At 41.8% G+C, this 15,625-nt stretch overlaps 1 protein-coding gene across 1 annotated transcript in view; it reads left to right on the top strand.

Annotated features, from left to right (window-relative positions):
* The window catches only part of SLC26A9 (solute carrier family 26 member 9), a 45,227-nt gene extending 37,019 nt beyond the window's left edge, over positions 1-8,208 (top strand). The window contains exons 17-20 of the mRNA XM_075850713.1: positions 185-239; positions 1,451-1,596; positions 4,078-4,152; positions 8,065-8,208. Of these exons, the coding sequence (XP_075706828.1) occupies positions 185-239; positions 1,451-1,596; positions 4,078-4,152; positions 8,065-8,112 (324 nt within the window). The 3' untranslated portion in view covers positions 8,113-8,208. The remainder of the gene's footprint in view (positions 1-184; positions 240-1,450; positions 1,597-4,077; positions 4,153-8,064) is intronic.
* Positions 8,209-15,625: the final 7,417 nt, after the last annotated feature.

A 15,625-nucleotide genomic window follows, 5' to 3' on the forward strand; every position in this document is an offset into this window, starting at 1 on the left:
CAGAGAAGGGTTGATAAACCCCATTGAGTTGAGGGCAATATAAATCAATCTTCAGTTTGCTCTACCCTGTGGCAGCCTTGTGCAGCAGAAAGGTATATGTTTAACTAATCTGTGCATACAAAGAAAGAGGTTAGAACCTTATCACAAAAGTGTTACATTTATTTCTTGTTGTCTTTTCCGACAGTTATGTTCCAGTTACCAGAGGATCGGAGTAAACTTCTATTTAGCAGATGTACAAGGTATTAAACACTTGCGCATGATAGGTTACAGTTTCTATCACATTTTTCAGGGATTTTCACAAACTTTCACAAAACCGTAGTTTTCAACCCAATAGATTAAGAAAAAAATGTTCTTATGTTATTATTACAGTCCCTTGAAGGAATTGTCCAAGATTAGTTTAAAATGTTTTTTTCTAGAAACAGTGCCATGGGCTGTGTCTACTATTTCTGGCATGCAGCATCATATTCCATATTATGGATCTATTATCACTGAATTCAATATGTGGGCTCCATCAAAAAACAAATGGTATCATAGAATAGGAACTCTTCATAAAACATAACCTTTATTAATTATAGGACTAAAATACTCAAGGTAGGTCCATTGATATACAAATACCCACTGACACCACCAGGGCTGATTGAATAAGCAATAAACAATAATCACCGGGACTATCCGGAACAAATGTGTCTCTAGGTGGCGTGGTACCACATGCCACCTATGGATATACTTCAGGGATACAAAAAAAATATATATTTTCCCACACACTTAGTGTGGCCAATAAACACCAAAAAAGTTGGTTCATCAGGGGACAATACTTGGCAATGTGTATATTTGAAAACCTGTGGAGGTTAATAAAGGTTACGTTTTATTAAGAGTTCCAATTCTGTGATACCATATTATGGAACTAGTCTCCACTAGAAGCTTTGCTACTAGGGGAGAATAGGGTGCCTTATGGAGGCACCATATGACTGTGGACAGAGTGCCTGTGGGTCCATAATACAGAACTGTAGGGAGTCCATGGTCTCCTGTAGAAAGTCCGTACATATGGCAAATGCAAAACTTGAAGACAGTCCTCAGCAGTGAGTGCTATATGATCATTGTTGACTGATTCACACATAAACTTATGTAACAAGCAAACAGTTTTAAATGTAAGAAAGAATTAAAGGGAACTTAAAGCTATTTTATAGAATAGAGTCGTGGCTATCTGGTCCTTCCAATAGAAAATAATAGAAGCCTTTCATCTTAAAGTAACGGTAGAAAAATTTGAAATAGTTATTTGATTGACTACCATATGTACCTTCTTTACTTTTCATTTACATGAGCTTTTTCTAGATCTCCCCCATTGGCTATAAAATTTATGTAAACTGTGCCAAAGGGATTAATGATATTGAGAGTGAGAATTTTCTTATAGTGTTATTTACATTTTCTCTCTAATATTTGTTTCTTTCAGCTCAAGTTTATGAGGACATTGAACTCGGCGGAGTTTTTGCCGAGGGAGGTCTGAGTCGTGACCACCTTTTCCTTACTGTGCACGATGCTGTGCTTTATGCACTGGCAAACAATACAGGATTAAGACATACAACATCATCTGGGAAGGTATCTTATTCTGTCATTCTTTTTCATAACTTAAAATAAAATCAATAAACTAGAGTGTATTAAAGGGGCTAAACGTAACAAACTGGCACATTTACATACATGGTTTAAATGTATGCTTTTTAAGCTTTTTGCTTGTATCGGTGAATGGAAACATTTGTTAAAAGGCTAAAAAAAAGTCCTCAGCTGTGTCCTTCTCACACAGCTACAGTTTGCTACAATGTATGAGCTTTCAGACTAGAGTCCAGGACAGGACTGCTGTGTTAGCTCATAGGCAATTGCCTAGACAATGTAACAAACTGGACTAAGTAAAGTACAGTTGTGCAGCCTTTGAATACAAACCAAAACGCTTCCATTCACTGATGAAAGAGCTAAAAATTGACATAGACAAAGTATATAAGAAAGTTGCAGAACATTTATTGTGCAATGATTAGGCTTTATTTACATATGACTTGACAGTCCCTTTAACTCTACATTTAGACTTCCTGTTAACTGTACAATTGCAAGACAAATGCCTGTTAGATCAATAAAGTAATCTAGTAGTGACTGTTTACACAATATTTTCCATTAAAAAAATCTGAATTAGTTCCTGTTATTAGGCTCTATATCAAAACTGATTAAGCAATACATATGTGGATAGCCCGGAATTATTTACAGTCACAGTTTGTGCTGTATCTGAAGCTGGAATCCAACCAGGATAGGAATTTGTCGAGTCCTTGCTGCATGAATACCAACCCGCTGAAGGACATGTAGATTCTGAAGTCTTGGATACTTTATGACTGAATTTTCTGTCATTATATTGTAACGAGTAATCAACTAGTTGTGCATATTTTGCATATTTATTAATGTAAATTATATATATATATATATATATATATATATATATATATATATATATATATATATATATATAAAAATATATATATATGGTTTAGCATACGTTTTTTCAACTTCAATGCTTTCGATGGGTGAGGGGGTGGTAATTTGGGAGTTGATATGGTGTGCTGTATCCTTCCGAGATATAGTATTCAATAAAAATTTGTGTTTTTTCTGTTTTAGTCTAACCACTGCTTGTCACAGCATTTACATAGACACCAATGAGCAGCCAGCATCAAAACGCAGAAAATATATAATAAAAGTGCATCTCTGCTTTTGGACATCATTTTACATTTTAACTCTACAGATGATTAACTTTTCAAGCTTTCCTTTAGGCTTCCTTCACATCTGGGTCAGGGCTCCGTTCTGACATTTCGTCTGAGCTTTCAGTCAGAACGAAGCCCTGTCTGAAAGAAACGGAACCCATAGGTTTCCTTTTCCATCACCATTAATTTCAATGGTGACATATCCGGTGCAAATGGTCTCCATTTGTCTCCGTTGGTTCCGTAGTTTTGACGGAACCAATAGCGTAATCGACGTAGTCAATAGCGTAGTCGACTACACTATTGATTCCCTCAAAGTGACGGAACCCTTGCACAACAGGGACAAACGGAAACCATTAACACCGGATCTGTCACTATTGAAATCAATGATGATGGAAATGGAAACCTATGGCTTCGGTTTGTTTCAGTCAGGGCTCCATTCTGACGGAAAGCTTAGACGGAACACCAGAATAGAGGCCTGGTGTATATGTGAACGAAGCCTAAATGTGCTATAATAAGATATCTTATCAATTTTCGTGGTTAGTCAGCTGACTAGATTCTAAGTCAGCAATAGAATCTAAGGAATATTACTTGTCTAATCGCTGCTATTTATTAGTTAGTTAGTTAGTTAGTTAGTTAGTTAGTTAGTTAGTTGACAAGCAGACTACAAACAAGGAACACCAAAGAAGGGAGGGAATTTGTCAGGCTTGGAAAGTTTGGTGCGTCTCATAGTCCAGTTTGTCCTGTCATCTAAAAAAGACTACTTCTATCACAATGCGTTGCATTGTAGGATCTCAACTAAGCAGTTAGGCTTCTTGCGCATGGCCACCTTATGGCTACTTTTTTTTTATTAAAGCCATATAGGGCTGCCATAGAGGTGCATGGGGCCTTTACTGTACCTCTGTATGTCTGTGATTTCATCTGGAGGCATATGGCGGTTTTTGTGAAGGATTCCTGTGGAATTCGTCAAAAAGAATTGTGCCCTGCGTATGTATGGAGATATTCTTCCCTAGAAGCATTGGATCCTGTATGGCCCCTGCGTACCGCCAGTCAGTTACTGTGCACACGGCTCTGCCTTTCATGTCAGGAGATGTCTTATTTGACACAGTGTTAAGTTACTATTTCTTGTTTGTTTAGTTATTCTCAGTATATTCACTCAGAAACTATTATTCCTATGTCCGCCTAATGAACTTGCAACTTTGCTCAGGAAAAAGTAAAACCTAACTTTTGTCTTTCTTAGTAAGCTACTTATATTGATATTTTACTGGTATCACATTTCCCTTCAACTAAATTGCTCTGCCAACATGTTACAATACATCAATAATAACCCCAGCATCTATTTCAGGTTTCTGGTGACACAGAGATTTGTGTGCAGGACACACAAGATGAAATCAGCGAGGATTATCCAAATCTCGAAGAGGTGAGTGAAAATGAACTCAATAGGGGAGACTGTTTAATCTAATCTGGGTGATAATATCAGTTTTCAAAAGCCTTGTTTTGTTTTACTGTATAACTTAATGTGATGTGCTGGTTAAAATATAACAACCTGGAAGATAATATATGGCTACTACCTGTTGAAAAAAGGCTTCTACTCAAAAATTATGATGTAAGTCAAGAAAAAATATCTCTGAAAGGTCAGAATAGTAAGAAGAGGATTGTCTTGGGACAACACCTTTAAAGCATGGTACAGTTTAAACAGAAATATATATGTATATATATATACACACACACACACACACACACACACACACACACACACACACACACACACACACACACACACACACACACACATTTGAGTAACTTTGAAATACATTGTATCTTTTTTTTATATCTTGTACTGCTTCTGAGGAACAACCTGCATTGTACTCCAGAACTATATCCATAATTCTGTTAGTTGCTAATGGAACCAGTTGACAACTTGTCGACAGACACAACCCTACAAGTTTAGCTGACCTCCTGTAAAGCACTGCTCTGTATTGAGCTGTATTCCTGGAGCCAGAAGAATACAGGCTGTAACCTGATCACAGCAAGATAAGCTATGTAATATATTTAACTTCTTTAGGACCAGCCTATTATTGGGTCTTTAGGTCGAAGCATCTTTTTTCCTTTTTCCATCGTATTCGGAGAGCCATATCTTTTTTATTTTCTTATTGATGTAACTGTATAAAAGCATGTTTGTTTGTGGGACGAGACATTTTTAATAGATCCATTTTGGGGTACATATAAATGATTGATAAACATTTATTATTTTTTGGAGAGGTAATTGGGAAAAATAAGCAGTTCCTCCATTGTTTTTTTTCGATTTACTTTTACACCGTTCAACGTGCAATTAAAATAACGGGTTAACTTCAATATATGGGTTGTTACAATCGTGACGAAACCATATATGTATTTTTTTTTTACACTAATGCAAAATAAAAACACTTTTTGTATAGAAATAATGGTTTTATTTTAATTTGTTAATGGCCGGGCCTGAAAAGCCTTAAAGACCAGCTAAATTTTCCTGTTTTTGCCTCTCTGCCTTTCAGCAGCCATAACTTTTTTATTTTTTCTTTGACAAGGCCTCCTTGGTTTATGCGGAAGAAAGTTATTTATTTTATTTTTTTCTAAGTTTGTGGGTACAAAAAATTGACTGTGTAAATTATATAATTTATTTTTACGGTGTGACTAAAGGGAAAAGCGATTTTCTGCATATTTTATTTTGTTTATTTTTTATCCCGTTCATGTTTCTTGCTAAATAACCTGTTAAATTAATTATTCAGGTTATTACGGTCACGTAGATACCTAATATGTGTAGGTTTTTGGTTTTTATGGAATTTATGAGCAATAAAATATATTTTGGGACATTTTTTTATTAATTATTTTGTTACATTTCTTTTAATCCCATTAAGGGCTAACTTTATTTTCAACTTTTTTTTTTACTTATAATGTATTAGCATACCCTTTTATACTAATATATAACACTGTGTCACTATGACAGAGGATGCTGTTAGAGCAGCACATAGTGTGCCCTAACAGCAGGCAAACTGAACAGACAGTCCTGGGGGTCTTTTTTAGGTCCCCAGGGCTGACTACAGAGGGATTCTCCGGGCTTCGATCGCGTCACCGGGTTTCCAATGACGCAATCGAAGAGGGGCGTTCACTTTGATCATGCCATGGTCACGGACCATGGCGATCAAAGTGTTAAAAAGCTGGGGGTCAAATTTTCCTATCTCAGATGTGTTCTGCAGGCTGCTCTAAGTTCAGGAAGTGTAAGTTACAGCTCCTGCTTAGAGAATGAGCGTTCATCAGCCTCTTCTACAGCGACGCCAATAGACGTCACTGTAGAAGAAGGACCTGCACCACCTGGTTAACTAAGAAGTTAATTAACCTTTTTAAACTCTATATAGGGTAACTAAACTTTCATCAAACTTCTAACATGTCATAGTGACATGTCAGAAGTTTTGAAAGGTGTGGGTCTGAGCACTAAGACCCCCACCGATTGCTAAAAGGAAACGGCAGAAGCGCTCGGGTGAACGCTGAGCCACTTGGTTTCTGATCGGCTTTTCTCTGTAACAGTGTACGGACTCAATAGAGTCTATGGACCCCCACCAATAAAAATGTCTGACTTGTCACTATGACATGTCAGAAGTTTGTTGAAAGTTTAGTTGCCCTTTAATATTTTTTTAAGTCCCACTAGGGGACTTCACTAAGTGCTGAGGGAGATAAACTCCTTAAATGACGTGGTCGCTATTAACCAAGGCATCTAAGGAGTTAAATGTTATTTCCGATCCTGACCGTTGGATGTTGGCTGTATAGTACTGCTGGTATTCGATGCTGATGGCATGGGCACAGCTTCTGTGCACACGCCATCACTCAAAATCAACCATACATCGAGGTGCAGGAAAGTTAGTCCTAACCATGACAGACATAAACATTGTTGTGTGCGAAGGGGTTACCTTTTATAGACATTGTACTGTATCTATGTATAAACTACAGGATACACTTTATTGCGTTGGCTCACATAGTAGTCTTGCACTGCATATTTTTCTCACGAGCCACAGAATTAGCTGTGCAATCACTCTTGGTAAGGTGGCTGGAATTATAGCTGAGATCCCTTATAGAGTACCTACACTTTCATGAAACTTTTGATATGTCATAGAGACATATCAAAAGTTTGGATCGGTGGGGATTCGGGTGCTGAGACACCCACCTTTGCTGAACCGAAGGTGCAGGAGCACTTGGCTGAGCGCTTTGCGCCTTCAGCTTTGAACAGCGCTTCTCGACAGCCTAACAATGAGTGTAGGTACTCTTTAATCCTCAAAACAACGTGACCAATAGTGATTACGGTGTCAAAATTGATAACTCACTGTGAACCCTTGTGAAGAAATTTTAGAAAGGCTTATATGTAAATAATGTATATAATAAAAATAGTTTATTTTTTTTATTCTGCACAGCATGAAAAAAACTACTGCAAAGTGAGGTTTCACCATAAGGGCTTGTTTAGACGAACGTGTAATATGTCTGTGCAACGCGTGTCGTACGGACCTATGTTAGTCTATGGGGCAGTGCAGACAGTCTGTGAGTTTTGCGCAGTCCGTGAGTCCGTTGCGTAAAACTCACAACATGTCCTATATTTGTGCGTTGTTCGCGCATCACGCACCCATTGAAGTCAATGGGTGCGTGAAAATCACGCTCACCACATGGAAGCACTTCCGTAGGACGAGCGTGATTCGCGCAACAGCTGTCAAACGATGAATGTAAACAGAAAAGCACCACGTGCTTTTCTGTTTACAAACATCCAAACGGAGTGTCATAATGATGGCGGCTGCGCGAAAATCACGCAGCCGCGCATCATACGGGGCTGACACACGGAGCTGTTAAGTGCCTTTTGCGCACGCAAAACGCCACGTTTTTTGCTTGCGCAAAACGCACACACTCGTGTAAACCCGGCCTCAGGCTAGGTTCATGAATATAACTTTACTGTAGTTTTCATGGTGAAAAAACTTCAAGAGTCAATTGAAAAAATCCAAGATAAAAATTCTAGATGTAAACATTTTTTATTCACATTCTGCATACGAAAACATGTCGTTTTTGCTCTAATATTTGAGGTAATGCAGTGATGCGGCTTTGTAATGCCCTAAACTGCAGTTTGTGAGCCTGGACTAGAACAATATTCTGTGGTGAAGACACCTGGGTAATCGCTCATCTTGCGCTAGAGAATATGGCCCTGGCTAGACTGGCTGAGCGTCCTCTCCTTTATTCATGAGAAAGTAGTGTGCGATATATAGTCTTTATGTTGCCTAGATCTTTTTTTTACTTATTTCTTATGCTATTATCTTTTTTACAGGCAATGTTTGGCAGTATGTTCCAGGCTGAAATCCAAACAGCATTGTGAGGACTCATTTAAACAGTGGTCTCCGGCAGATATAACTATGCTCCATTCCTTCTAAAATAATTGGTTGAAGACAGGGGACTTCAAGGCACAGTTCAAGCCAAGAAACCTAACCTCTTCGACTCTGGGACAGCAGTGCCTGCTGCTTTTCAGCCAAGAAAGGAACAAATTGACTCAGGTGACATGATATGGTTTCATGTTCAGAAAGCTGCTTGGACAGTGAATTCCCGCTAGTAGCTCAGTCTTCATACCGTTAATAAAAGTCCTCTCTGATGTGCCTGCTGTGGATGAAAACTTCACCCATGTCTCCCAAGGATCTCTTATAAATCAAATAAAGGAACCAAAAGCCAATGGAATCCCCACACTAATATACTTTTAAATGAGCTCGCCTATGTATGTACCAGAACCAAGACAATGTAAAAACTTGATATTCTTTGGACCAATATTGACTTGGCAAACAAGCGCAAAGTAAGAAATAATGATTCTATGCTGCTTTCTGCAAATCAAGCTATGAATGTACAGACTTAATATTTATGCCAGTAATTGAAATCAAACCATTTATGAGAAATCAAAGGCTTTAACCTACTACCTGCTGCAGGGATTACTAGAAGATTATTATTATTATCCACAGATGTGAAGTATACATCATCCTGTACCAGAACTTAATACAGTACAATGAATGTCAATGGCCAAGGTGTTTACGACTTCAGCACTAGAACTGCGGAGCTAGTAACATTCTATGCTGCAGTCAAGATATAATATGCACGGTATTTCTAATGTATATATATATAGGAAGAAGTTAGTTCTACAATGTTATTTATTTCACGTGGATGTTGATCCCTGTGTATGCCATTGTTAAATCGCATGCATTAAATTACTGGTCACAGAAGAGTGACAGAAATTACATATTGTCCTGTTACTGAATACATTTATTATACACATACATTTAAAGAGGCTCTGTCACCAGATTTTGCAACCCCTATCTGCTATTGCAGCAGATAGGCGCTGCAATGTAGATTACAGTAACGTTTTTATTTTTAAAAAACGAGCATTTTTGGCCAAGTTATGACCATTTTTGTATTTATGCAAATGAGGCTTGCAAAAGTCCAAGTTTAAAGTAAAAGTCCAACTGGGCGTGTATTATGTGCGTACATCGGGGCGTTTTTACTACTTTTACTAGCTGGGCGTTCTGACGAGAAGTATCATCCACTTCTCTTCAGAACGCCCAGCTTCTGGCAGTGCAGACACAGCCGTGTTCTCGAGAGATCACGCTGTGTCGTCACTCACAGGTCCTGCATCGTGTCGGATGAGCGAGGACACATCGGCACCAGAGGCTACAGTTGATTCTGCAGCAGCATCAGCGTTTGCAGGTAAGTAGCTCGACTTACCTGCAAACGCCGATGCTGCTGCAGAATCAAATGTAGCCTCTGGTGCCGATGTGTCCTCGCTCGTCCGACACGATGCAGGACCTGTGAGTGACGACACAGTGTGATCTCTTGAGAACACGGCTGTGTCTGCACTGCCAGAAGCTGGGCGTTCTGAAGAGAAGTGGATGATACTTCTCGTCAGAATGCCCAGCTAGTAAAAGTAGTAAAAACGCCCTGATGTACGCACATAATACACGCCCACTTGGACTTTTACTTTAAACACGCCCACTTGGACTTTTGCAAGCCTCATTTGCATAAATACAAAAATGGTCATAACTTGGCCAAAAATGCTCGTTTTTTAAAAATAAAAACGTTACTGTTATCTACATTGCAGCGCCGATCTGCTGCAATAGCAGATAGGGGTTGCAAAATCTGGTGACAGAGCCTCTTTAAAACAACATACGGTATTAAAAGGTAGGAATCAACCTTTCTTTTGCCCTCTGATGTGGTTCCAAATTTTTTTTTTTTAGTCTATAGCAGTGGTGGTCATCCTGCACATTATGGGAGCATGCAATATGGATCATGACTCAATGGGAAGCATTTCACACTTAGCCAGGAACAGGAAAACTAGTGGTCATGTGCACCCACATATAAGTCGTTAATTATAGTCTGTGTTCTTATTATAGGAATACTTTTTTAAAATTTAAGGGAGATTAAGGGGCAAATTTACTAAGACTGGAGTTTCATACAACTGTCTGCATCCTTCTGACGGCCATGCGCCACAATTGTGGCATAATGACTGTAACCGTGCGCCATCCATTCCCTCCTTCCCATTGGACATCAAATAAGAAAAATGTATACTCACTTCACCGCACCTCTTCGCTGGGTCCTGATGCCAAGCAGCACCAGGGCATTATATGCGATGAAGCACTCAACGTCCTGAGCAGAGGCGTAGCTAGCTTCTTCTGCACCCGGGGCAAAGATTCAGTTTGGCGCCCCCCAACTTATTTCCCGACATCTCCTTCCCCCTCGCCATGTTTTCTTTCCCTACCAATCAATGAGGTGTAATTTTTTTTTCACAATTTTTTTAATGTAACGCGAGTATAAAAGCATCTCTACATTTTACAAGCGATATAGTTCTATAATGTAATTAACATAAAAATAAATTAAAAGAAAATAAATTAAAAAGGTCACACACAGCCCCCCTTGTAGATAGTGCCACACACAGTCCGCTTCCCCCCTAGTAGATAGCGGCACACTCCCCCCCCCTTGTACTTAGCGCCACACTGTGAACAGACCGGTGAGCGGTAGCCTACTGCCTGGTGTGACTTACCGGAGAAGCCGAGGAGGTCATGCGGCGCAGGCAGCGACAGAGTTTCTTCTGACTAGGGTCGGTGACAGCCAGGGCCGGCCTTAGCTTGGATGGCGCCCTGTGCGGGACTCTCTATTGCCGCCCCCTACACAAACCAAAACGTAACCACATATATGGACACACTAGAACATATATACTGTACATACAAAAAGACAGATATTGAGACATACAGGCAAATATACATACACACATCTGGAATATATACATACAGGTAAATATATAGACGTACAAACACATATACACACACACACACACACACACACACACACTCACACACACACCGGCAGATAAATACACAGACAGGAACATATACAAATACATAAAAGGCACAAATATACAAGCACAAAGACACATTCACAAACAGACCCATATATACCCACACAGGCACATATGTACACAGCACAGATAATGTAGTAGTGTTACCTGCAGTCCTATGTAACACCACAGATAACACAGTGATAACTCTCTGAGTACAGATAATCTAGTAGTGTTACCTGCAGTCCTATGTAACATCACAGATAACACAGTGATAACTCTCTGGGTACAGATAATGTAGTAACTGCTGCCTGCAGTCCTATGTAACACCACAGATAACACAGTGATAACTCTCTGAGTACAGATAATGTAGTAGTGTTACCTGCAGTCCTATGTAACACCACAGATAACACAGTGAGGGACTGTGTGGCGTTATCTACAGGGGGCCTGTATGGCATTATCTACAGGGGGGGCTTTTAGGCATTATCTACAGAGGGGGCTGTATGGCGCTAACGCCATACAGCCCCCCTTGTAAGGAACGCCATACAGCCCCCCCTGTAGGGAACGCCATACAGCCCCCCCTGTAGGGAACGCCATACAGCCCCCCCTGTAGGGAACGCCATACAGCCCCCCCCTGTAGGGAACGCCATACAGCCCCCCCCCTGTAGGGAACGCCATACAGCGTCCCCCCTCCCAAAAAAATGCGACCTACAGTGTGTCCTACTAAAAGACATGTATCCCCTCTCCACAGGATAGGGGATACATGTGTGATCGCTGGCAGCGATAAGGAGAACGGGGGACCGAAAGTACCCTGAAGTTCTCCATGACTAACCTCTGACTTCCGGCGTCTGCGCAGCTCAATAAAAATGAAAGGAGCGCTGGTCAGGCATGCGCACAAGCGCAACCGGCGCTCCATTCATTTCTACGGAGCTGCCGACACAGACCCCGGAAGTCCGAGGTTTGTGATGGAGAACTTCAGGGGACTTTCAGTCCCCCGTTCTCCCTATCAAGGCCAGAGATCACACATGTATCCCCTGTCCTGTGGATAGGGGATACATGTCTTGTGTTTAATGGCAGAGTGGGGAGATACCTCCCTGCTCTGTCGTAGTGTTCAGTGGCGTCGCACTGTAGCAGCCATAGCGGCTGCTAGCGGAGCCTGCTACGGCTGATACGGCGGTAGTTACGAAACTGGATAGCACACTGATAACTCTCTGAGTACTGATAATGTAGTTGTGTCCCCTGCAGTCCTATGTAACACCACAGATAACACATTGTGCTAAATTACAATCTCAGCTACACAGTACAGATAATGCAGTAGATGTTACCTGCGGTCCTATGTAACACTACAGATAGCACACTGATAACTGACACACACACACACACACACACACACACACACACACACACATGCGCACACACACACACACACACAGAGACACACACTGTATTCACACTACACACACAGACACTCACCATGTCTCCTTGCTGACAGGTCAGGACGGGCTGTGGGCGGAGCTTCCTCTCTGCTTCTCGGCATGTGTAACTTCAGAGCTGGAAGGCTGCAGCACGGGAGTGGACCTGTCCCCTGACCTGAGTCATCTGACCGTCCCACTCCCTGGCCGTCACAGACCCCAGTCAGAACGCCCTAATTTCCTGGCTCTTCCTAAGCTGCTGCAGATGTCCGACATACGGAGCATCTGTCAGCAGTGATCAGCTGCTCTTTGGCGCCCCCCCCTTCCCTTGCGCCCGGGGCACATGCCCCGCCTGCCCCCCTAGCTACGCCCCTGGTCCTGAGTGCTCCATCACATACAAAATCCTGAAGCTGTCCGGCGTCAGGACTTTGTATGAGCCGCTGCATGGTGAGGGAGCCTGAGCAGACCTGGAGGGGAGAAGCGAAGAGGAGCGGTGAGGTGAATATACTTTTTTCTTTAAATTGTCCAATGGGGATAGGGGAGAGGAGATATTCCAATTAAGGAACAAAGTACAGAGCCCAGCATGGGCTTCTTCCTTGCTACAGTGTCACAATGGTGTATTTGGGTCCATCAGAGGAATTGATTTGTTTTGGATCACTCTAAAGAGCTCACTGAATTTGAGCGTGGTACTGTAATAGGATGCCGCTGTTGCAACAAGTCATTTTGTGAAATTTCTTCCCTCCTAGATATTACACGATCAACTGTTAGTGGTATTATTGCAAATTGGAAGCGTTTAAGAACCACAGTAAAGGGGGCTTTACACTGGCTTATTATCGTGCAGACGAGCGTTCGTATAATGCTCATTGCCGATAATTGCCTTGTGTAAACAGGGCAGCGATCAGCAGATGAACGAGCAATCATATCATTTTAAGGCCTCATTTACACGAGCGTAATATACACGCGTGCGACGCGCGTGCTTTTCACGCGTGTCGTACGCACCTATATTACTCTATGGGGCAGTGCAGACGATGCGTGAATTTTGCGCAGCGCGAGTGCGTTGCATAAAACTCACGACATGTTCTATAATCGTGCGTTTTTCACGCATCACGCACCCATTGAAGTCAATGGGTGCGTGAAAACCACGAAGGTCGCACGGAAGCACTTCCGTGCGAACTGCGTGATTTTCTGTTTACAAACATCCGAACGGAGTGTCTTAGACATGAGCGAACCGAACTTTACCGGGTTCAGCCGAAATTTTGACCGAACCCGGCAGGAGACAGTCACTGTGCAGGGTGCTGTAAGAGTTAAACTGGTTCAGCACCCTGGACAGTGACTTCCAATTCCAATATACGTGAACGTGTAAAAAAAAAAAAGTTCTGACTTACCGATAACTCCCGGCTTCTTCCTCCAGTCTGACCTCCCGGGATGACAATTCAGTCCAAGTGACAGCTGCAGCCAATCACAAGCCAAGCACAGGCTGCAGCGGTCACATGGACTGCTGCGTCATCCAGGGAGGTGGGGCCAGATGTCAAGAGAGGCGCGTCACCAAGGACGCGTCACCAAGGACGCGTCACCAAGGCAACGGCCGGGAAGTTCTTGGTAAGTACGAACCTCTTTTTTTTTAAACAGGTTACTCGATATGGTGATCGGAATGCACTGTCGAGGGTGCTGAAAGAGTTACTGCCGATCAGTTAACTCTTTCAGCACCATGGACAGTGACTGACGTCGACTAGCCTCATCTCTATGATGGCGGCTGAGCGAAAATCACGCTGCCGCGCATCATACACGGATGACACACGGAGCTGTCAAGTGCCTTTTGCGCACGCAAAACGCTGCGTTTTTTGCGCGCGCAAAACGCACATGCTCGTGTAAATGAGGCCTAAAAAAGATAAATATTATCGTTCTCGGCAGCACATCTCCCTGTGTAAACAGGGAGATGTGCTGCTGACATGATGATAATATATGGGGACGAGCGATCGGAGTATCGACATCTCATCCCCATCCATAGCTCCATGTGACAGGAGCAAACGACAGCCGATCAACGATGTCCCGTAAATCGGTGTTTGCTGCACCGGCCGATTGTTAGCCGGTGTAAAAGACACTTAACTCAGCCACGAAATGGCAGCACGCGTAATGTTACAGAGTGGGGGCGCTGAGTGCTAAGGCTTATAGTACATAAAAGTTGACAACGCTCTGCTGACTCAATAACTGCAGAGCTCTAAACCTCCTCTAGCATTAACATGAGCACAAAAAATGTGCTACATGGCATGGGGTTCCATGGCTGAACAGCTGCCTGCAAACCTTACATCACCAAGCACAATGCCAAGCGTCAGATGATGGAGTGGTGTAAAGCACGCCACCACTGAACTCTGGAACCCTGACCTCAACCTCATCAAACACCTTTGGGATGAACTAGAGCAATGATTGATAGCCAGGCCCTCTTGTCATACATCAGTGTCTGACCTCACACATTCCTCTAGGTGTAATGTGTAGGTGTAGTCCCAATACTTTTGTCCATAAAGTGTATATAACGAGTGTAATGCTGAACATTATATGAGCAGAGCATAAAAGTGTATATTCACATGTTGTAATTCACATGTTACCACATGGTTTACTGACTTTGTATTTGTGGTATAGCAAAGGTTTTCAAAGGTTTTCAATGGATATGTCCTCTATATGGACATGGAATCGAACATATCACTCTTATAGCTTGCATTCATGGGACACCTAATTTAGTGTACTACACCTACATATCCAGAAGAAATGATAGTGAAGAACCCCCTGTTTTATTTTTATGATTTTTATGATCTTGGCATGTTTATGGAGGGAGAAGAGCCTGGGTTCAACCTTTATAAGCAATATACTACAGAGTCGTCTTTGACCAGGACTAACCTTACATTGTATGGTGGCCTATGCCTTACTTTCTGCTGGCGCTCCCTCACTCCCCCTTGGTGTACTGTCATACAATATACAAATAACCATAAAATACAGCACGTAATTATAATACACTGCAAAAATAATGTACTGTACAACGTCTAACTAGCAGTGTCACACAAAGCCAAAGTAAATACCACCATACAGTGCTCAAATAATACCGACAAACAGCGATA

The sequence above is a fragment of the Rhinoderma darwinii genome, chromosome 2, assembly GCF_050947455.1.
Source record: "Rhinoderma darwinii isolate aRhiDar2 chromosome 2, aRhiDar2.hap1, whole genome shotgun sequence".
NCBI classification, from domain to species: Eukaryota; Metazoa; Chordata; class Amphibia; order Anura; family Rhinodermatidae; genus Rhinoderma; species Rhinoderma darwinii.